The sequence below is a fragment of the Oryx dammah genome, unplaced genomic scaffold (assembly GCF_014754425.2).
Source record: "Oryx dammah isolate SB20612 unplaced genomic scaffold, SCBI_Odam_1.1 HiC_scaffold_1, whole genome shotgun sequence".
Taxonomy (NCBI): Eukaryota; Metazoa; Chordata; class Mammalia; order Artiodactyla; family Bovidae; genus Oryx; species Oryx dammah.
This window is the reverse complement of record NW_024070185.1, coordinates 93,577,332-93,599,443: the sequence shown is the minus strand read 5'-3', so window position 1 is coordinate 93,599,443 and position 22,112 is coordinate 93,577,332. Positions and strand designations below refer to the sequence as shown.

Here is a 22,112-nt window from a genome sequence, read left to right as displayed (position 1 = left end):
CAAAGAGTCGGACACGACTGAGCAACTTCACATGCAGAATATATTTACACAAGTATACAACTTGTGCAGCAACATAGAAAAGGGAATCCATCAGAAGCATAGTGAAAGTGAAGTCGCTCAGTCGTGTCCAACTCTTTGCAACCCTATGGACTGTTGCCTACCAGGCTTCTCCATTCATGGGATTTTCCAGGCAAAAGTACTGGAGTGGGGTGCCTTTTCCTTCTCCAACCATGGTAGTGCACTGTTAACAATTAGGTTGTGTTTTGCTATAATAATGCTGCAACGTGCGTGTGTGCATGCATGCCGACTTCACTCATGTCCAACTCTTTGTCACTGCATGAACCTTCCCCTGCCAGGCTCCTCTGTTCATGGGATTCTCCAAGCAAGAACACTGGAGTGGTTTGCCATGCCCTCCTCCAGGGGATCTTCCTGACCTGGGGGTTGAACCCTCATCTCTTAAGTTTCCTGCATTGGCAGGCAGGTTCTTTACCACTAGCAACGTTGTTTGTGACTATATGTAACAGAAATACCTAGAAATGGAATTAAACATTTCAAGTGAAAGCGAAGTAGCTTGGTCGTGTCCGACTCTTTGCAACCCCATGGACTATAGCCTGCCAGGCTCTTCCATCCATGGGATTTTCCAGGCAAGAATCCTGGAGTGGGTTGCCATTTCCTTCTCCAAGGGATCGTCCCAACCCAGGGATCAAACCCAGGTCTCCTGCACTGAAGGCAGACTCCTTACCATTGCAGGAATACTCCTTATATGTTTTTAATACCTTGATTTTTTTTTTTTTTGGGGGGGGTGTTCTAAAAGGTCTTGCTAGGTCTTCATAGAACTGTTCAACTTCAGCTTCTTCAGCATTATTGGTTGGGGTATAGGCTTGGATCACTGTGATATTGAATGGTTTGCCTTGAAAACAAAGAGAGACCATTCTGTTGTTTTTGAGATTGCATCCAAGTACTGCATTTCGAACTCTTTTGTTGACCACGATGGCTACTCCATTTCTTCTAAGGGATTCCTGCCCACAGTAGTAGATAGAATGATCATCTGAGTTAAATTCACCCATTCCGGTCCATTTTACTTCGCTGACTTCCTAGAATGTTGACGTTCACTCTTGTCATCTCCTATTTGACCACTTCCAATTTGCCTTGATTCATGGACCTAACATTCCAGGTTCCTATGCTTCAGCAATATGTGAACCGTGAACTTCCAGATGTTCAAGCTTGTTTTAGAAAAGGCAGAGGAACCAGAGATCAAATTGCCAACATCTGCAGGATCAAAAAAGCAAGAGAGTTCCAGAAAAACATCTATTTCTGCTTTATTGACTACGCCAAAGCCTTTGACTGTGTGGATCACAATAAACTGTGGAAAATTCTGAAAGAGATGGGAATACCAGATCACCTGACCTGCCTTTTGAGAAACCTGCCTGTATGCAGGTCAGGAAGCAACAGTTAGAACTGGACATGGAACGACCGACTGGTTCCAAATAGGAAAAGGAGTATGTCAAGGCTGTATATTGTCACCCTGCTTATTTAACTTATATGCAGAGTACATCATGAGAAATGCTGGGCTGGAAGCACAAGCTGGAATCAAGATTGTCGGGAGAAATATCAATAACCGCAGATATGCAGATGATACCACCCTTATGGCAGAAAGTGAAGAGGAACTAAAAGAGCCTCTTGATTAAAGTTAAAGAGGAGAGTGGAAAAGTTGGCTTAAAGCTCAGCATTTAGAAAACGAAGATCATGGCATCTGGTCCCATCACTTCATGGGAAATAGATGGGGAAACAGTGGAAACAGTGTCAGACTTTATTTTTGGGCACTCCAGAATCACTGCAGATGGTGACTGCAGCCATGAAATTAAAAAGATACTTACTCCTTGGAAGGAAAGTTATGACCAACCTAGATAGCATATTCAAAAGCAGAAATATTACTTTGCCAACAAAGGTCTGTCTAGTCAAGGCTATGGTTTTTCCTGTGGTCATGTATGGATGTGAGTTGGACTGTGAAGAAAGCTGAGTGCCAAAGAATTGATGCTTTTGAACCTGGTGTTGGAGAAGACTCTTGTGGGTCCTGTGGACTGCAAGGAGATCCAACCAGTCCATCCTAAAGGAGATCAGTCCTGGGTGTTCATTGGAAGGACTGATGCTGTAGCTGAAACTCCAATACTTTGGCCACCTCATGCGAGGAGTTGACTCACTAGAAAAGACTCTGATGCTGGGAGGGATTAGGGGCAGGAGGAGAAGGAGATGACAGAGGATGAGATGGCTGGATGGCATCACCGGTTCAATGCACATGAGTTTGGGTGAACTCCGGGAGTTGGTGATGGACGGGGAGGCCTGGCATGCTGCGATTCATGGGGTCGCAAAGAGTCGGACACGACTGAGCGAATGAACTGAACCCCTTGATATTACTTGTTCTCCAGAAACGTTGCACCCCTTCACACTCCATCTTTAAATTAGTTATTTAAAAACTTTATGAAACCCATAAATTGTATATTTGTCCAAAGAAATCATCCTTGGAAAACATTTTCTGTATGAAGGTATTGGTTTCTCAGTATCTTTGTCATACTCTTCTCCCTGTGACTCAAAACTATATAGTATCTCTTCATTCTTCTCTTGGTAAAAATGATCTTAGTTACAAGAGCTCCAGCCTTGTCTGGTCGTTGACTGGTTTTATCTCCCAAACTGGTTTCAAGTTACAATATAAATTTAAAAAATCTTAGCTTCTGATTCTGTCTTAGCTACCAAAATGTAATCCAAGATGTGACAACTTCCAAAGACAGAAACTAAGTTCCTGGTTTATATAAGAGTTACAGCATCTATAGCTGCACTGTACAAGCAGCAGGTATTAATACTAGCAAGATGTGGCTCTTTACATTTAAGTTACAATGAAAATTTTAGTTCCCTCATTGAACTAGCTATACACATTTAAAGTGCTCAACAGCTGGCTGTGGCTAGTGGCTTACTGTGTTGGACAGCCCAGGTTACAGAACGTTCTGTCATTGCAAACAATTGCGTTGAATAGCGCTGCTCTAAAATAAAAAAAAAACCTTTGGAGGCAAAATTCCTAATGGCTTTTTTATCTCTGATGCTCAACAGCACACTGTAGATATTTAATAAGAGTGGATAAAATGCAAGAACTGAAGCAAAAGAAAGCAAGAAAAAAAAAGTTTAATTTTTAGATGAGATATTCCAGGTGCTTTTTTAAGAATTTGGTTATTCTATACAGAACATAAAATCATTTCAACATACAAGTTACTCTATCTTGAATACTCTATTTTGAAATTTCAAAAACCATTTTAAAAGCTTTGTCTTGCTTCCAAAAAAATGAGGCAAAATGCTTATTATAAAACACTAGTTTTCAGCACTGCGTACATTGTAAGTAGTTCATTAATGTTCATTTTTAACTTAAACATTAAACCTGAGGAATTAGAATTTTTATTATCAGAACTGCATAGCAAAATCATGTCCAGATGATAGAAAAACCAAATAATCTGTGGATCAAGATAATTTGTAAGCCACTTAATTCAGTTTGAAGCAAAACAAGTTATGTTAGGAGAGATAAATGATATCTAGGATAACAGAGTTTTGAAATGTGTCACTGTGTTTTTAAAAATGATAATGCAACAAAAGTTATCAAATGTTTTAAATGGTCACATACACCTTATATCATCTATCCAATGACAACAAACTGTTTAACCATTCCAAAGCTGATATTTTGCAAAGAATTATTTAGGCCAAATTCAGTCTTTGCAAGTGGCATTGGGCAGTCATGAAAGTGCAAATGCCTGGATGGAAACACAGCTTAAATCATTTATTTATGCTATTATTCTACTCCGACACATATTAATGCTATGGGAGAAATTTTACAGTTCTAGAAGTCTTGATATAGAATACACCTTGATGAGAAAATACAAAAAGGCCACAAGTCATGCATAAACTAAAAATGTTAAAGGATATTTTAATCAGGCTTTTAAAAAAAATCAAATTTCATGTCCTGGTGATACCACTTTAAGCACATGCTTTATCAAAGTAAATGGCATCTAGAGGTATCCAAACACTGAAGTCCATTATTAACTAAAAGTAATACTTCACATTTACATAGCATTTTACTGTGGTTGAATCTATTTCATATCCTCCATTTCATTTTATTCCTCACAACAGCCCTGTGAGGTAGGCTGAACAAGTTACATTGTTGTAAGGCAATGGAAGCCCAAAGATGATAAGTGATTATGTAGAGATCACAGATATAGTATATGGTAGAGCTAAGGTGATTAATTTTAAATACTTTAAAAGAAACTAAGCCAAAATATTTTTGTTATATCTAGAAAATTTAAAGACTAGTGGTTTTTAATACAAATCATTTCAAAACTTTAGCTATTATATATCTTATTGTATGAATTAGTTATAAATTTGATTTTAAAGAATCTCCCCTAAAAGGTAAATTAGACGCAATGCTTTGGTATCTTAAGAGATTTTGGAAATGTTAAAAAAAAAAAAAAAAGCATTCTCATAACCCTTAAGCTCTCCAAAATGTTCTAACACTAACAAAAATATCTTTTACCAATCACTTACAATAAACTTAAGTAGCTCCAAGGCAAAGCAAACACATTAACCTACGGGCTGTCCTACATACTGTGAAATCCTCTGCACGTTCATCCCCAAGAACCAGTATATATTGATTGGGTACCATGAAGAAAATATACCAGTTTAAACTAACACAGCTCAAATGATTACAAAGCAAAAGTCAGTACCTTATACTGACTCAGAAATAACAAATACTGTTTTAACTTGAATGTGAGTAGTCTGAGGAGAAAAGTACTATGGTAATCTCTGATATTTATTTTATAAGTCAATACTAACCTTTATATGGCATACCCAACAATATATTTTCAACAAAAACATATACCATGTGTGATCCAGTTAACCTCCAAATTACTCAAAAGGCTTATTTACATTAATCAAATATTCCAGGTAACAAAGCTATCATCTGTGACATCGGGATCACAAGTATTTGCATAATATGAATACTGTACGATACACATAAAACTTAAACTATACTAACTACGAGGTAATCCTTCTGCAATGATTAAGGAAAATCCGTGATCACTTATAAATGCTCCAGCACTGGCATTATGAAATATAAATGTAAAATAACAAATAACTTTATGGTTATTTATGCTGACCATTCACTTCCCTAAAATAATATATTCAGTGTAAAAATAAAATCAAGGAAGAAACTTTTTCAGAAACATCTTACATGACTACATATAGGTGAACCATTTTACATGCAGTTAATTATAATTTTTTATAAACTCTTAACATTTACTTTTTAAAATTTCTGACTGATTAGCAAAAACATTGTTTTTAAGATGCAAACTTTGTCATACCTCTCAAAAGCAGCAAAAGCACTGTACGCACAAAAAATCAAACTTCACAAAGTTAGGAAATCTGAATAGAAAGTATGACTGCCATCCCAGACTTAAATATTTGTTACACAAATTAACAAATGAATGAATACTGATCTTACAAATATGGGGTTTTCTCCGAAAGAATTATGATGATTTTTAAATACAGTCCTTAGTCTGTTTAGCTCAGATTCACATATTTTATGGAAGTCTACACTGTCCCTTCTAAAATGAATACTCTGAAATAATCATTTTTCATATATATCCTTTTCCAATTTTCCCCATATGTTTCCAAAAGACACTAAGTAACTTAATAATTTTATGTGATTTAAAGTATTCTGGGTAAGTCATGAAATAAGAGTATCTTAGCCTAACTAAATTATTTTCTTCTTTATATCACTGAAGATCAGCACAAAAATTCAAATTATACATAATACTGCGCATACTTTAATTTCATAAGTGAGCAAATAAAACCAAGCCAGTATGTCTCTTCAGATGACAATATGGGGGAAAATGATTGCAGAACAAATTCGGTGAAGTCTAGCTGTACAGCAGCAGTTCATGGTTTGTCAAAATAGTAGATTCCATCAGTTAAACCCCTGTACAGACAGGCACACCTTTAATACTTTCAAATTGTCTACCTACACCTGGAACATTCAAAGAATTACTGTATATTAAATTTCTATGTGCACTTAGTAAATATTTGGTATGTACATATTTACGAAAAGTTAAAGATGTATGTGACAGTCAGTCCAAAGAGTCAAAACGAAATGTAAAAAAATTATTTTTTCTAAAGTGCTTAAGGCAACTCCTTCATTTTTTATCCAGTTTACTACAACTGGTTTGAGATTCAACTGCTAAAAGAGAAAGGCAATACTAAGTGTTTATTTTTATAAAACATAATTTTTTACACCTGTGGTATATCCACTACCATTAACCTCTCATGCATTTCTTTTGTAGAAAGCAATCGTTTGACCTGTCAAAACAGAGTAAAAAAAAAAATATTTTAAAGAGTATATCAACTTTTCATGTCTTCAATTGAGCAAAAAAATCTCAATATTTTTTAATTCCAATGTTAATGAGAATGTATATATTGTGTCAAGTTAACAGTTACCTTAATTTGAGACTATGTAAATAGGCACTATAGTTATTATTTTCTAGTTTGAAAATGAGAATGACAAACTTCCTCCAATTTAACTTAACACAAATAATCGTAAATGAATTAACCTATAAGTCCACACATTTTGTGTTTTCGTTTTTTTTTTGGGGGGGGGGACCTTTAAGAAGAAGCATAGTAAGAGGGAAACCCCAGATTCTTATTCTGAAGTATTACTTCAAATGAATTTTTCCAAATGATACTAGAATATTTTATATGAAGGGTTTCAAATGATGGGATGACCACACACAAGAATCATATGCACTCCTCCAGCCCCTGACTAGTATTTTCCTTTCCTCATGCCCCTGCAATAGAACTCCTCACCAGCATTACATAATGGTCTCTGGTTTAAGTATCAGTTGACAATGCATGGGGCATGGAGTGAGAGCATGCTTAAGAGGAAGAAGGCACTTAAAATTAAAAACAGGATATAATTATACAGACATAATAGTAAAAGTTTTTATATAAGAACCTCTGGCTTTTTCAGTGTCATTTTTGTTAAAATATACATGACTGTCCACATAAAGGAGCTCCACCACTAACTTACTGCTTTCAGGTTTAACTCTATGAGAGAGAATTATAACTTCCTGTTTCCTTAGGTCCTGCAATAACCCTGCTGCAGAGAACAGGACATCCAAAAATTCTTTCAAAATCTCTAGGAAAAACAAAAATCAAAATTATATATATTTAGAGAATCAAAACAATATCTACTGACAATGTCATACTCTAAACTGCCTTATGCTTTTTAAAATATGTTATCAGACAATGGTATAGATATGACTCTCCTCTGGAAAAATGAATACCCAGTTTGAATAAAATTCCTCATTAGATTTGTTTTACAAAGAACAAAACATCCCATCAGTAAACAATAAACTTTAAGAGAGACTGAGCTGTTCCTATCCCACAAGTCTTTCACATAGTAACTAACTAAAATGTACACAGCAATGGTCACTTCTAGGGAGAAAGGTATCATAAGACAATATACTTAAAATATGAATGGAAGAAAGTCAATATGAGAAAATAACAGCTTCAAAAATTAAGGAATATACAAACCCAGACCTCTTGAAAATGCTCAAGGAATTCTTAAATACTGTAATGACAACTTTCAATTTGGCTCAAAGAACTTGTTACAAATTTTAATCAACTTAAAAAATATAAATGCTTTGCTCAATAATCATGGGTATTACTCATGGTTTAACACATCTTCCTTACGTATGGTAAAGATCACTCTATGTTGATTTTGTTTTTTGAAGAATTATGATCCTTTAGAAAGCAAATGAAGTAGCAAAAAGACAGAGAAAAATAACCTCTGAATAGGTATGTCTGAAAAATTCATGTGCCAAATAAGTCAGAGATACATAGTTTTTTCAAAACTCTTGTTTTTAACCATTCCATCTTATTAAAAAGCAGATATAGATGACTTCAGTAAAGAATAGTTTTAGGCACCTCCCTTTATAACCTATTCCTTATAGATAAAACTTGAATAGTTAGCTTTTTCTGCTTTCTATATAGCTTTAATGATCTTTCACCTTACTAAAAATGTTAAAAATAAGCATAATTATTACCAGTTATTACACCAAATTCAAGTGGGAATTTTATCAAAACTATTAAAGTTTCTATTAAACTAGACAAAAAAATCAAAAAATATAAAGCTTTAAAAAATCTTACCCATCATGCAAAATAATGGAAAGAAGTCTAATTAAACAAGGTAATGTATTAAGAATATCCCTTTGCAGCAGGTAAAAAACTGAAATTTGGGCAATTTAAAGCTATTATATCTAGAAATACTTCCTGTCCACTCTCTATTTTGAGTTATAAACTGTGAGAGAAATGTCACAATATTTGGAAAGAAGAAAATGATATACAATCTAGTTGAAAAATAAAAGACAATCATTTAGCAAACCTCAACTTATTTATAAAAGGGGAAAAATAAACTACTAAGAAAACCTTTCTAGCACGCCCAATCAATTTTTTCAGTTTTTTAGAAAACCATGGAAGAGTGTACAGTTTTAAAGCTTCAGTGTAAGAATTAAATAATAGGTAATGATGACATTTAAAAAAGGGATGTATAGAGGAAAGATTTAAATGCTTTTCCCTCAGGTCCTAGGGCTACCATATATAACTAAACATTTTAGAATAGTCAAAGTAATCCAAGAAACACAAAAATGAGTTTCTATGTAACTACTTAAACACTGCCTTTTTTTCCCATTTACTCTTCAAAACATCAGTTTCTTTTTTTTTTTTTTAAAACATCAGTTTCTTGCTAGATGTCTGCTTGCTTCTCTGATAACCCACAGCAGGCGCCTGTGAATGCTTCCTACGAGATGCCGGATGCGAACAGATTCCAGACCTTAGAGCAGAAGGTAGCAAACCTGACTTCTACCACTTGTAAACTGCTGCGATTAGTAACTGCACGGAAAAGGCCACCCAATCAAAAAGGAGTGGGGGAAGATAAACATATTCTGAGTAGGCATTACTGAGTAATATTGTTTAAGCTGCTAGTGGAGCCAGTCATTCCATTTTCACTTTTCTGAAGAGTCCTCACAGCACTTGGAACCTGCATCCCAGTACTCAAAGAAAGTCCACCACACCAAACCTAAGAGAGGACAGAAACAAAGCTGCAGTCAGACTTCAAACCAAGTGAAAACTTAAGGGATCCTGACATTTTTCCATCTGAAAATAAGTGAACACAAGTGAACATCATCAAATTCCAAATAGAAAACCTTCGTATGTGAACTGAGGGGAAGTAGAAAGGCTAACTCAGGGGTCTTTTAGAATCATATTGGCCAAAGGAAGTCTTATGACAGCATAACTCACTGTAGCTACACACAAGAGGGAAATAGGGCTGTAGAAATTTAGAGACTAAATTGGATTAATTTAGTCAAAAGATACTATCATTACTGATACTAAAGTTTCCAACCAAGAGAAGTACACAAAGACTCATCTTTCTCATCCCAATTACTACCTTGGAGTTTGATAATGGGTTGTGGCCTAAAACTATAGGAATCTAACACCCCTCTGTTAACAGAGTAATCCCATTAGCTTCTTCCCTAACTTGTTAACAATAAGAACCCTTTTATAATTCTCTAAGATAATCTGAGAAAAACACAAATGGCAATATCCAAATATACTTGCCATATTCTATTATCATAAATGTGAATGAGTTTGTGAAAGATAAAACTGCTTCACTTGTATTGAACAAAGCAGCTATCATTCAGTAAAGTAAATGATAACTGATATGGAATAGAGTCAAGAGAATTAAAATGTGAAAATATGAATCATTTAAACTATCAACAACTGCCATGTATGTAGCAGACAAGCTTAAATTAAAGCAAGGGAGATTCTAGAAATTTTTTATGTATTCCCAGCTTCAACTATATCCTAAGTATTCAATATTTACTCAGTAACCATAGTATAGTTACAAAGAATTTGCAGACTGTGAAACACATTGCTATATAATTAAGATTCCAAAATTTTTAAACTTTAAGGTTCAGTAATGATAACTCTTAAAATACAAGAAAATGTAGTACAAATGAACCTATCTATGAAACAGAAACAGAGTCACAGATAGAGAGAACAGACTCATGGCTGCCAAGGGGGATGTGGTTAGGGAAGGGGTAGACTGGGAGTCTGGGGTTAACAAACTATTACATAGAGAACAGATAAACAACAAGATCCTAGAGTATAGACAGGGAACTATATCCAATATCCTGCGATAACCATAATGGAAAAGAATATAAAAAAGAGTGTATAGAGGAATTCCCTGGCGATCCAGTGATTAGGACTCAGCGCTTTCACTGCCAGAGCTCAGATGCAGCCCTGGTCAGGGAACTAAGATACTGTAAACAGCTTAGTCAAGGAAAAAATAAGTATATGTGTGTACACCTGAGTCACTGTGTTGTACAGAAGAAATTAATACAACATTGTAAATCAACTCTATTTCAATAAAAAATAAATTTTAGAAATACAAATGCTACTGATTATGAAACTATCATATTATTTTATTGAAAATTAAGTGATTTACAGAAATATTTACTCAAAATATCTAGCACAAAAGTGGAAGAGCAGATCAATGGAGAAAGGTTAGTCTTTTTTAGAAAGTGGCACTGGAACATGTGGATATCCATATGCAAAAAAACCGATCCAGATCTTAAACTATACTCTGTATCACATATAAAAATTAACTCAAAATGGATCAAGACCTAAATGTAAAACTTTTTAATTATAAAGTTACAAGAAAAAAACAAAAGAAAATATCTCTGTCACCTTGAACTGGGCAAAGCATGACATTAACAAGAATATTTATGGAAGTTCTATTTGTAAATGTCTCCAATGGGAAAGCACTCAAGTAGTCAACTAAATTAGAATGTGTAAATAAATCCCGATATAGTCATACAATGAAAAACTATACATATACATATAAAACTATGTGAACTACCACACCAGGGAAAAAGATGCATAAATCTCACAAACGTAAGTTGAGCCCAAAAGATATTATAAGATTCCATTTATACAAAGTTGAAAGGGAGGCAAATGAATTTATGGTATTAAAACTCAAGACAGTAATCTCTTTGGAGGAGGGCCATTAGAGGCTGGAAATGGGTACAATGTTCCACTTCCTAACCAAGACCGTGGTTACAAAAATGACTGCAGTCCTATGAAAACACTGATCAAACTACATGCTTATGATTTGCAGACTTTTATGTCTCAACACTTACTTCAGTAAAATATACCAAAAACATACAATCACAGACGTAGGAGAGGTAGACTGGGGAAAGAAAAAGGAATATAAGAAAAAAATAAGATATTGTGTTTGCCCAAATAGATAGCATAGATATTCTTCTTAAAGTTGCCAAACCAAATATAAATTAGGTACTAACCATGAAACCAGGTAGTACTGGCTGAGTAAATTTTGCCTTAAAGGAATACAACAACTGTTTTGAGTTTGCATCATAGAAAGAAAGCTGACCTAGAGGGAAGGAGAAAAAAAAAGTCACATTTATTATTGGAAAAAAAACATTTAACATCTAATTAAGTCTAACATATAATCATGCATAAAAGTAATAACCAAATCAATATTTGTCACTTTGAGGACTGGACTTAGGAATCCTCACTTGAGAATCGGTAGTAAACATGCTTAAGAAAAAGCCCAAATCCACTTTTCTTTCCCTGATTTTTAAGATCTCCTCAGTGCTTTCATAATCTGGTACTATCCAATTATTCAACTATAGACTTCTCTTTTTTACCATTATTTAACAAATGGTTCCTTAGTCCAGTAAAAACCACGGTTATTTCTTCCTCCCCCCCGCCTTTTTTTTTTTTTGCTTATAACCAGCCTTTCCACTCAATCCTATCACCATTTAAGGTTTACTCTATTAGACTTTGTCCTCTAATTACTTAAAGCCATACTCATACCCTAACCTCTAAAACCATGGTATAATTATCACTGTTTCAGTTTTAGTTCTTTTTTAAGGTCTCCTGACAGTCTTTCAACAATGATCATGTAATAAATCACTGTCCTTCTGACCACCTAACTGTCCAACCTGATGACACCCTTGCAACTGTTACCATTTCTTCAGACTTTTCTCTCATGACTATTCTCTTGGTTTGTTTCTTAATCCTTAGGATATCTTCTGTTTCTTTTCCTCCTATTCTAAATGTAGATGCTTGTCCAGGATCTTTTCTCTCTATAAGGTTCCCATAATAAATCAGCTAAGAACTAACATTATGTCCTACTAGAAAAGAAACTGACATTATGTCTACTATTTATATAAACTACTTCAAAATGCCAAGCAACCTATATGTGGTCACAAAGTTAGTGTACAGAAGAGCAACAACACTTAATGGTTCTGTGCAATATTCAGTGGCCGTTCTGTGATGCCATAACTAATATTTAGCTTCAGCGAAGTAATGCCACATGGCTGTCCCACTGGTATCTCATCTTTCCCCAGGATCCTCTATACTCTCTACTGTGTTGATGGCAAATCATCCTTTTGATCACACTGGATAGAACCTCAGTCATCTTCAGTTCTTCTGTGTCCCTTCCTCCAATCCATATTTTTAGTAGCCAACTCCTATGAATTCTACTTTCACACCATCAAATCCATTCTTCTTGATTCCCCACTGCTCAGGCATCTCTTACCATTAATCACTCAACCAATACTTATTAAGGGTTTACTATGTAAAGAAAGCAAGGCCAAAGAATGTTAAAACTACTGCACAATTGCACTCATCTTACACGCTAGTAAAGTAATGCTCAAAATTCTCCAACCAGGCTTCAACAGTATGTGAACTGTGAACTTCCAGATGTTCAAGCTGGATTTAGAAAAGGCAGAGAATACCCTCCTTGTGGCTCAGCTGGTAAAGAAAAGGCAGAGGAACCAGAGATCAAATCGCCAACATCTGCCGGATCATCAAAAAAGCAAGAGTTCCAGAAAAACATCTATATCTGCTTTATTGACTATGCCAAAGCCTTTGACTGTGTGGATTGCAACAAACTGGAAAATTCTGAGAGACGGGAATACCAGACCACCTGACCTGCCTCTTGAGAAATCTGTATGCAGATCAGGAAGCAACAGTTAGAACTGGACCTGGAACAACAGACTGGTTCCAAATAGGAAAGGGAGTACATCAAGGCTGTATATTGTCACCCTGCTTATCTAACGTATATGCAGAGTACACCATGAGAAACGAAGGCTAGATGAAGCACAAGCTAGAATCAAGACTGCTGGGAGAAATATCAATAACCTCATATATGCAGATGACACCATCTTTATGGAAGAAAGCGAAGAAGAACTAAAGAGCCTCTTGATGAAAGTGAAAGAGGAGAGTGAAAAAGTTGGCTTAAAACTCAGCATCCAGAAAACTAAGATCAGGGCATCTGGTCCCATCATTTCATGGCAAATAGATGGGGAAACAGTGGAAACAGTGGCAGACTTTATTATTTTGGGCTCCAAAATCACTGCAAATGGTGACTGCAGTCATAAAATTAAAAGACACTTATTCCTTGGAAAAAAGTTATGACCAAACTAGAAAGCATATTAAAAAGCAGAGACATTACTTTGCCAACAAAGTTCCATCTAGTCAAAGCAATGGTTTCTCCAGTGGTCATGTAAGAATGAATGTAAGAGTTGGACTATAAAGAAAGCTGAGCGCCAAAGAATTGATGCTTTTGAACTGTGGTGTTGGAGAAGACTCTTGAGAGTCCCTTGGACAGAAAGGAGATACAACCAGTCCATCCTAAAGGAAATCAGTCCTGAACATTCATTGGAAGAACTGATGCTGAAGCTGAAACTCCAGTACTTTGGCCACCTGATGCAAAGAACTGACTCATTTGAAAAGACCCTGATGCTAGGGAAGATTGAAGGCAGGAGGAGAAGGGAATGACAGAGGATGAGATGGTTGGATGGCATCACCGACTCGACAGACATGGGTTTGAGTAAGCTTCAGGAGGTGGTGATGGACAGGGACGCCTGGTGTGCTGCAGTTCATGGGGTTGCAAAGAGTCGGACATGACTGAGCGACTTCACTTTCACTTTCACTATCCTTAAGGAATCTTTAATTATACTTAATCTTCAAGTATCTTTAATTATACTTATCTTTAAGGAATCACAAAGTATGGGAAAAGAGACAGAAGAAGATAAGCAAATGCTATCTTGTAGTTTAAAAAGAAAAAATGTATTGATATGCCAATAAATTTACTATTTATTCCTGAGGAAAATTATTTATGAGTCTAAGTGAGTAAATTTTTAAAAATACAGCAAAACTGACATGTCATCACTAAAAATAAATCAATCCAAAGTCAATTTTTTTCCTTTTTGAATAACTAGGTTGATACTTCATGGAACTCTTTGGACATAACATTACTTAAAATCGTAAAACTTGGTTTTATTAGCTTTAAGTGTCAACTTGGAGTGAGGCATTTAGGGAATTACTTTGGTTCCATACTTCATCTACAAAAGTCTTATATTTAGATGACAGCAGACAAGATACTTATCAAATACCTAACTGAAAAAGCTTAAAGATAAACACCAAGTTAATTTTTAGATGATCTTAAGAGGAGGGAAGATTGGCAAAATCTGTTAAGATGAAACTTAAGGACAAATACAGTGTTCTTCATTTGAGTTACAAACAGCAAAGAAACACCTCTACACTGCCAAACATCAGAGGAAAAAGATAATCTGCCAGAACTCAATGGAAAAAAGATCTAGTGGATTAGGTGGCTACCAGCTCAATACTGATCTACAATGCTGTGAAGTCATATTACTAGAAATCATGCTGCCAAATCACTAATCTACAGTGGTCAGAAGTTGTGTGTTCTACTTTGAGAATCAATCTCTAAAATATATATAGACATAGTATACAACCACAGGTGATAATACAGGTTTGGAAAAATTAAATTAAAAGGAACAGCTAATGTTACAGAGAATGTACAGTCTGGAAAAACAGGGAAAGAGAAGCAATGTTAGTTTTTAAACAAATAAGGATTATAATGTAAATATAAATTAGGGAACATAATTCTGTGTTTCTTCAAATGACAAGACTTAACAGCAAGAGTCTCAGAAGTTACTGAGAGACAAAATGATTTGACTTAAGAAAAACCTTCTAATCAAATGTTATCCTACAGTGAAACAGGCTGCCTTCTAAGACATTAGCTTCACACAGAAGCTAATTATAAATGAGCGCTTTTGAAGGCCTGCAAGCAGACATCACATGCCCTTTCAGTCAACTACAGACCTGAAGTTATGTTTGTGATTAAATCCTAGTAGGTCAAAACATCCTTACCACAATACTAGTGGAAATTCCGTACAGATAATTACTATAGGAAAGCATGGGCTTCTCTGGTGGCTCAGACAGTAAAGAACCCACCTACAATGTGGGAGACCTGGGCTCAATCCCTGGGTTGCAAAGATCCCCTGGAGGAGGGCATGGCAACCCACTGCCTGGAGAATCCCATGGATAGAGGTGTCTGTCAAGCTACAGTCCATGGGGCTTTAAAGAGTCAGACATGACTGAGCAACTAAGCACAATGCAGAGTAAAGAAATACAAACAACGATGATGAAATGACTTAGGAGAAAATCAGCAAACTTACCCCCATCAAAATCACAAAATACACCTATTCTTTCAGGAACAGCGACATCCAAGGCTTTGACTTTATTATTATGCTTTGCTGCAAATGTGTTCTGTAGCCAGTTGTTCACATGGATACACCAACTAGTGTTTGTCTTTCCCAACTGGTCAAATTTCCCCAAAGTCTTGTACGCTACTCCCACACTGTAGGATTTACAATCCTTCTGGGCCTTGACCTCCCAATAATGTTGTCCACTTTCAATAGCTGTGTCTCCTACAAAAGATTAGAAGGTAAATTTAACTCTTACCTGTTTCTTATGACTTACAGAGTTTTACCTATATTTGGCCCCACAAAATGGCACCAAAAAGTCTGATTCAGGAGAATAATCATGTTAACACAGACACTAAATGCAGAGTATCTGCTATAATGACTTGTATGTTTACTGACTTCTCTGAATATAAAAGGCTTCAGAACTTTTCTTATTATCCCCTTAAGAGTTATAAATGTGGAGCACTACATAAACTGAAGTAGAATTTAAAACATATCAATAAAAAGATAATTTGAAAACCTACCAAAGCAACTGGGCTTCCAGGGGTAGAAATTTTGGCAAATATTCATTCAATACACAGGCAGCCACACCACCCCTGAGTAGAAAGTCCACCCATGTGACTGTGATGCTTTTAATCTGAGATAATGAAGAATTATTATGTTTATCCTACCCAACACTGTGTACGATTCCCCCGTAAAACGATCTCTGCTGCCTCTTACTGCTGGTGGCCTGGAGCCTACAGATGTCCGTTTAGGGGATGGGGTACCACTTCTATATAAACAGGAACAAAAAGAAAAACGAATATTCTATGTTGTACATGTTTCACAAACTAAAATTACAGATAAAAGGAAACTTTGAAGAGCTTTCTAATCATGCTGCACAAAAAGCAACATTTAACTTTATGTGAATTATTTACTATTAAACAGAGTTGTCAATTATAACACATGTAAGAAGTCATCAACATAAAGCAAGCTAAAAATACTAATACCATGCAGAGAGAGCAAGGCTTGTACAAATAATACACAGTTGGAATATGAGACAACGCCAAAATGGGACAAGACAAAAGGGGAAAAAGAACTCAAGGGGAAAAAAAAGAACTGCAGAAAGATAATGGATTATATAACTTACATTTCTTGCAGTTAAATTTAAATTCAAAGCAAGTCTTTTTTTAGGAAGAGAAATGATTTATAATAATTGATATTATTCTATGCATGGATTTGGGTAATTGCTATTTTTCTTTTTAAGATTTATCATAATCAAATAACTTTTTTATTTTCATAAGCAGTAGGTATTTTTTTTTTTTAATCTTTTTTTCTTAAAAAAAAAAAAAAAGCAATTACCCAAATCCATGCACAGAGTAATATCAAGTATTATAAAGCATTTCTCCTACTAAAATGGACAAGATACAACTTGACTTCCCTTTTTCAAATTATATGATATAGTAAACTGGACAGCATTAAAGCCTTTCACTAACTCCCCCAAACTCAAAACAAACCAAACCTCAAAAGATGTTTAAAAATTAACATTTCAATTATATCAAACTGCTGCACTCATAAAACAAAAAACTCATAACTTACCAGCAGTAAAGAAATAAAGGGAAAGCATGGCAAAAAGAAAAACAGATGTAAATATTGAGAATGTCAATTTAAATTTCGAAGAAAAGTTAAATAAGGAAAAGTCTTCCATTGACACACCCTAGAATTCCAACCCTGAATACATTTTTGCAAGAAGTACAACAGTTATTATTGTCTCAAAGCAAACACGAGTCCACCCTTTAAAGATACCTCAGTCACTCAACTGTCTCAACTAAGGTCCTTTGTTATCTTTAATCTGGACTGTTTTATCAGCTTCCCAAATGATCTGTTACCCAAGTCATTTGTTCACTGTTAGAAGATAAACCTAACTCTGATTCTCCCACTCTAAAATCTTCAAGTACTTCCTTACTACCTACAAAGAACTTAGCATGGCATTTCAGGTTCTTCTTGATTTGGTCCGCTTTTCCGGGTAGCTCAGCTGGTAAAGAATCCGCCTGCAACACAGGAGACCCCTGGGTCGGGAAGATCCCCTGAAGAAGGGACAGGCTACCCACTCCAGTATTCATGGACTTCCCTGGTGGCTCAGACAGTAAAGAATCTGCCTGCAATGTGGAAGACCTGGGTTTGATCCCTGGGTTGGGAAAATCCCCTGGAAGAGGGCATGGCAACCCACTCCAGTATTCTTGCCTGCAGAATCCCCATGGACAGAGGAGCCCGGCACTAAGCACACAGCACTGCCTTTCCAGGCTGCCCACCTCTGGATAGCACTATCCAGCTGAAAGTAGCAGCTCAAGCGTTCCGTAAACTCAGGCAATCTGCCTCAGTGCATTTCCCTTCCATCTCTCATCCTCTCACTGCCAAGCCCAAATGCTACACATTCTTCCACTTACTCGAGAACCAACTTAAATACTAATCCACTAATGAAGGTCTCCCAGATCCTACCAGGCTAAGTAACCTTTCTGAAGAGTCCACCTCTAGGCCAAAATTCTGTGTATGACCCTTCAGGCCTAACAAGAAGTAATTATAAATGCTTGCCTTCTCCTCACCAGACTTGGGGCATTGCGAGTTCACTGCAGGTTTTGGAGGGAGTAGCAATCCCCCTTGCTCCTATGCAACTCCATGCTCCCATGCATGTCTGCATTCCTAGATTAGATACCTGTATTCAGAGGTTCCCTTATGGGAGGGGGCCCTCAGCCGAGACCCTTTCCAGCTGCCTCTTCAGAGACCTCCTTAAAGGGGGAAGGGTAGGGGAGCAGTCTGAAGACACCTTTCTCCACTCGTCTCAATACTTTCCCACTCCTAACCTTTCCCATTTCCTTGGCCTCAGGTCCACAAAACAGAAGAAGGCTTTTGTTTGGTCTCCCTGGGAAGCGAGATGGTCCTCAGATACTTACCATCTGCCGTCTGCTCTGGTTTACCTAACCCTCACCCCGTGCCATTCTGCTGTGAAAACGGAACACTGGGCGATCTAGCACCCCTTCCTCTGCGCCTCTTACTTATGCTATCACAGTAAGTGAACAAAGTCTGCACTGTTACTTTCAGTTTGGCTCACTGTCTTAACTGACCACTTCAACATCTGGCAGCTCAGGAATCTTTCTTCCTCCAAACTCCCTGATTCACACATACTACTAAACACAATCTCCATCTCAGATTACTATTATTTATATATAGAGAGATAGTTCATCTACATAAGTTAGGGCAAATTCCTTGAAGGCAGGGACCATGTTTATCCCTATAAACCCCACAATATCCAGCTGACATCCTACAGTAAATAAATATTTACGGAAAGAATAAATGTATGTAACATTCCAGAAGTAGCCCACATACAAAATACGCTTAAAGAGATGAGAGAAAGAGAAATAACATGATGAAATTATACACATAAGTAATCTAAAAATCTCCAAATGACCAAACTTCACTGATCCTATCAAATCCAGCAGCATTTTGCAATTCTAATACACCAACTATGAATCACTTTCACCAATAATAAGCAAATAAACTGGAAAAAAGAGAAGACAATAATTTTGAAAAGAGAACACATTCTGGTTTCTGGGAAAGATATGGGGTATCTTCAAATCAGCACATTATTACTTGTGCAATTTGAAATGATTCATCTTTCTGGCACTGTTCTAATAATTTCAGTAATGACTTTTTACCTTTGATAGTTTTGAAATTGTATGATTATTATAAATCATAGAACACTTTAAACTTGCTTCATGTCAAATATTTGTAAAAGCAAAGCTGTAATGTTAGATATATTGAATACAGCACAACAAGAAAGATGCCAGGTATAAGTAAATGCAGAAAAAAATCATATAAATGAAATCAATTCAAGAAAGACTTAAAGCAGAGCTTATTGTTTTGTTATCATATACAGTATAATCTAAATAATATGAAGCATAATGCTATATAATGCTGTAAATCCAAAACATAAGCTACCAATACAGACAGTCTACAGAAAGCAATATTTTAGCTTATGAAGGCTGCTGCAATGGGTTCTGCTTATTGGTTAAAGAAAAATTTAAGTTATTCAGCCAAGCTAGATAGACTAGATCCTAGAACTAGACAGACATAGATCATCACCTTGAATGTTTCTTCAGTGAAGTAACATGGACACTGTCAGATAAAAATAGGCAACTGTTAAGAGATTGCTTTACAACTTAAATTTAACAGTTTATATAATAAAATCAGAAGAAACGTCGGCTGAGGAATTTCTTTTGATTCACTGTTTCACAGTGATTACACCTTATTTCAGTTTGAGTACAATTCATCTCTGTTAAAAGAGGCCTCCATACTTAAGACTACCTAAGTCAGTCTGACAGTAACACAAGGTCCCAAGCCTGTCTCTGGTTCACAAGGTTGCTGACCAGGGGCCCAACACTGGGGTTGTACATGGTAAAAGTTGTCATTCAACACAGACCTTCAGCTAAAAGGGGTGATCTGTAAGTCTAACATTCAGGAACTATGCTAGGAACTTCTCTCTAAGCAGTTCAAATTGCTGTAGATATAACCTGAAAAGAAATGGAATACTGAAATAAAAGATGTAAGTAAGAAGAGGATTAGGGAAAAAACTAAGAAAAAATAATGAAAAATGTTAATGACAAATTCAAGTACTGGCAAACAATATTGTATTTTCACTTTGGTGTTAATAATAAGAACTTCATTTCTAGTTACTGTCAAATAAGAATCAATGTACAAGCATTTAATCCAGATAACAGACTTAATAAACGAGCTTACCTGCCCTTGTTCTCTTTTCCTTTAATTTTACTGTCTTGACCTTTTCCTCCAGTAGGATCCCACTCTACACAGGTATCTTCAACTCTCAGGTTCAAATGGGACGATGAGTTATCCAAATTGAAATTAAGTGCTAACCAAAACAATATTTCATTTTTAATGTAGCATATCTCTAGTTTCTGAAGCACAGCCATCATCATATTATTTCTGAGCTCAATAGATTTCAACACTGTATATAAATTTTCAATTCTTAACCTTAAGATTTAAAGTCTACAATGATAAACCCATAATCTACTAATTCCTCCTCTATTTCCCATTATTCTCCTCTATATATCTATCCTATACTCCAACCAAACACAGTGTACTTCCATGGTCACAGTTCTTTCTGTTTTTCCTTCTGATGGAATCTCCAGTAGCAAAATAGCTTCAATTTCCTATTATCAGAGCATCAGCTGATTGTTATGACTAAACAGAAAGAGGAGCTAGTAGCATCAAGGATGAGAAGAAAGTGATGTAAAATTATAGACCCTGGCACACACACTCTTTTGCTCTAACATTTAATAATTTCATATTTAAACTCCCAGTAGTTTCAAAAATAAGGCAAGCAGGGAGAAACAGGCCATGATGGCAGAAGCAAGGGAAATAACTCAGCTGACAGAGCTAAGATGATTTACAAGGCAAAGAATAGATGGGGGGAAAGGGTTACTGAAATGAAAACAAATCAAGAAAATACAACACAAAGCTACGCTTTTCAAATTATTTGGTATCGGGGAACTATCTGTACTATTCATAAGACTTACTTAGAACTGCTAATTTAGGAAATCAGTTTAACATAGGATCACTTGTTCCTTTTGGATACTGAGGGTTAATCATTGAAATGTATCAATTTAATATGCAATTTCTGGAATTTGCATTTTAAGCAAGGTATCACCTACTACACAGTTACCAATAAATCTGCTTATTAGTTATATTTCCCTCCAAAAGTTTAAGTTTCTTATAAGTATTCACTAAAGAAATATTGCTTTACAATACCCCATTTCACTTAAGGATAATATGTGATTTAGCTAAAGGTTCAGTGTGTCTGGGAAATATTCATCATCAAACAACAAAATATTCATATAGAAAACCTAATGCTTATCTAGTGCATGAAGAATCCTTTTACACTCTACTGTTTTGTAAACAGCACTTTAATTTCACCTATTCGTCTGACCTATTGTTCACTGTATTTCAAAACATTCTAAATACAAATTGACTAACCATAACCACTTCCAGAAAATGTCATACTATATGCAAAAAAATTAATAGCTTTCAAAACATGCATGTAAACAGAAATGAACTTACTGAAAGAAGAAATAATACAGTTCCAGTAAAAATGGAAATAGAATTCCTCAAAAGGGAGGTAGTGAAAAGTTAGGATTATACAAAACTGAGATCCTGTATTACCAAGAATGAACTGTCTTAAGAAAACAGAGTTAACCTCTATATTAGTTATTAGTTAATACATGTAAGGGCATCTGAATTTTTGAAAGAAACAGTGGATATAACTCAAGGTGCCATCAACACTCAGTTGCTTGTTAAAATCCTAAGGAAAGAAAAAAAATCATAAAGCTATTCCCTATGTTTGATGATGAAGATGAGAGTAGAGTCAAGGGTGGC

The 22,112-nt window shown here is 35.7% G+C and overlaps 1 protein-coding gene and 1 long non-coding RNA gene across 8 annotated transcripts in view; one reads left to right on the top strand and one right to left on the bottom strand.

Annotated features, from left to right (window-relative positions):
* Positions 1–22,112, top strand: part of LOC120864209 — a 30,881-nt gene that overhangs the window by 5,584 nt on the left and 3,185 nt on the right. Inside the window, exon 2 of the long non-coding RNA XR_005721143.1 lies at positions 18,550–18,731. This is a non-coding gene — a long non-coding RNA (uncharacterized LOC120864209). The remainder of the gene's footprint in view (positions 1–18,549; positions 18,732–22,112) is intronic.
* Positions 3,156–22,112, bottom strand: part of FSD1L (fibronectin type III and SPRY domain containing 1 like) — a 64,534-nt gene continuing 45,577 nt past the window's right edge. The window contains exons 9-16 of one of the 7 annotated variants that reach the window (XM_040241046.1): positions 20,460–20,589; positions 19,806–19,838; positions 16,358–16,458; positions 15,660–15,911; positions 11,448–11,536; positions 9,045–9,163; positions 7,115–7,222; positions 3,156–6,387 (exon numbers count right to left, since the gene is read on the bottom strand). In XM_040241046.1, the coding sequence (XP_040096980.1) occupies positions 7,132–7,222; positions 9,045–9,163; positions 11,448–11,536; positions 15,660–15,911; positions 16,358–16,458; positions 19,806–19,838; positions 20,460–20,589 (815 nt within the window). In that variant the 3' untranslated portion in view covers positions 3,156–6,387; positions 7,115–7,131. Of the gene's footprint in view, positions 7,223–8,819; positions 9,164–11,447; positions 11,537–15,659; positions 15,912–16,357; positions 16,459–19,805; positions 19,839–20,459; positions 20,590–22,112 lie in introns of those variants that run through there. The other 6 variants (XM_040241036.1, XM_040241055.1, XM_040241065.1 and 3 more) reach the window with 6 other exon arrangements.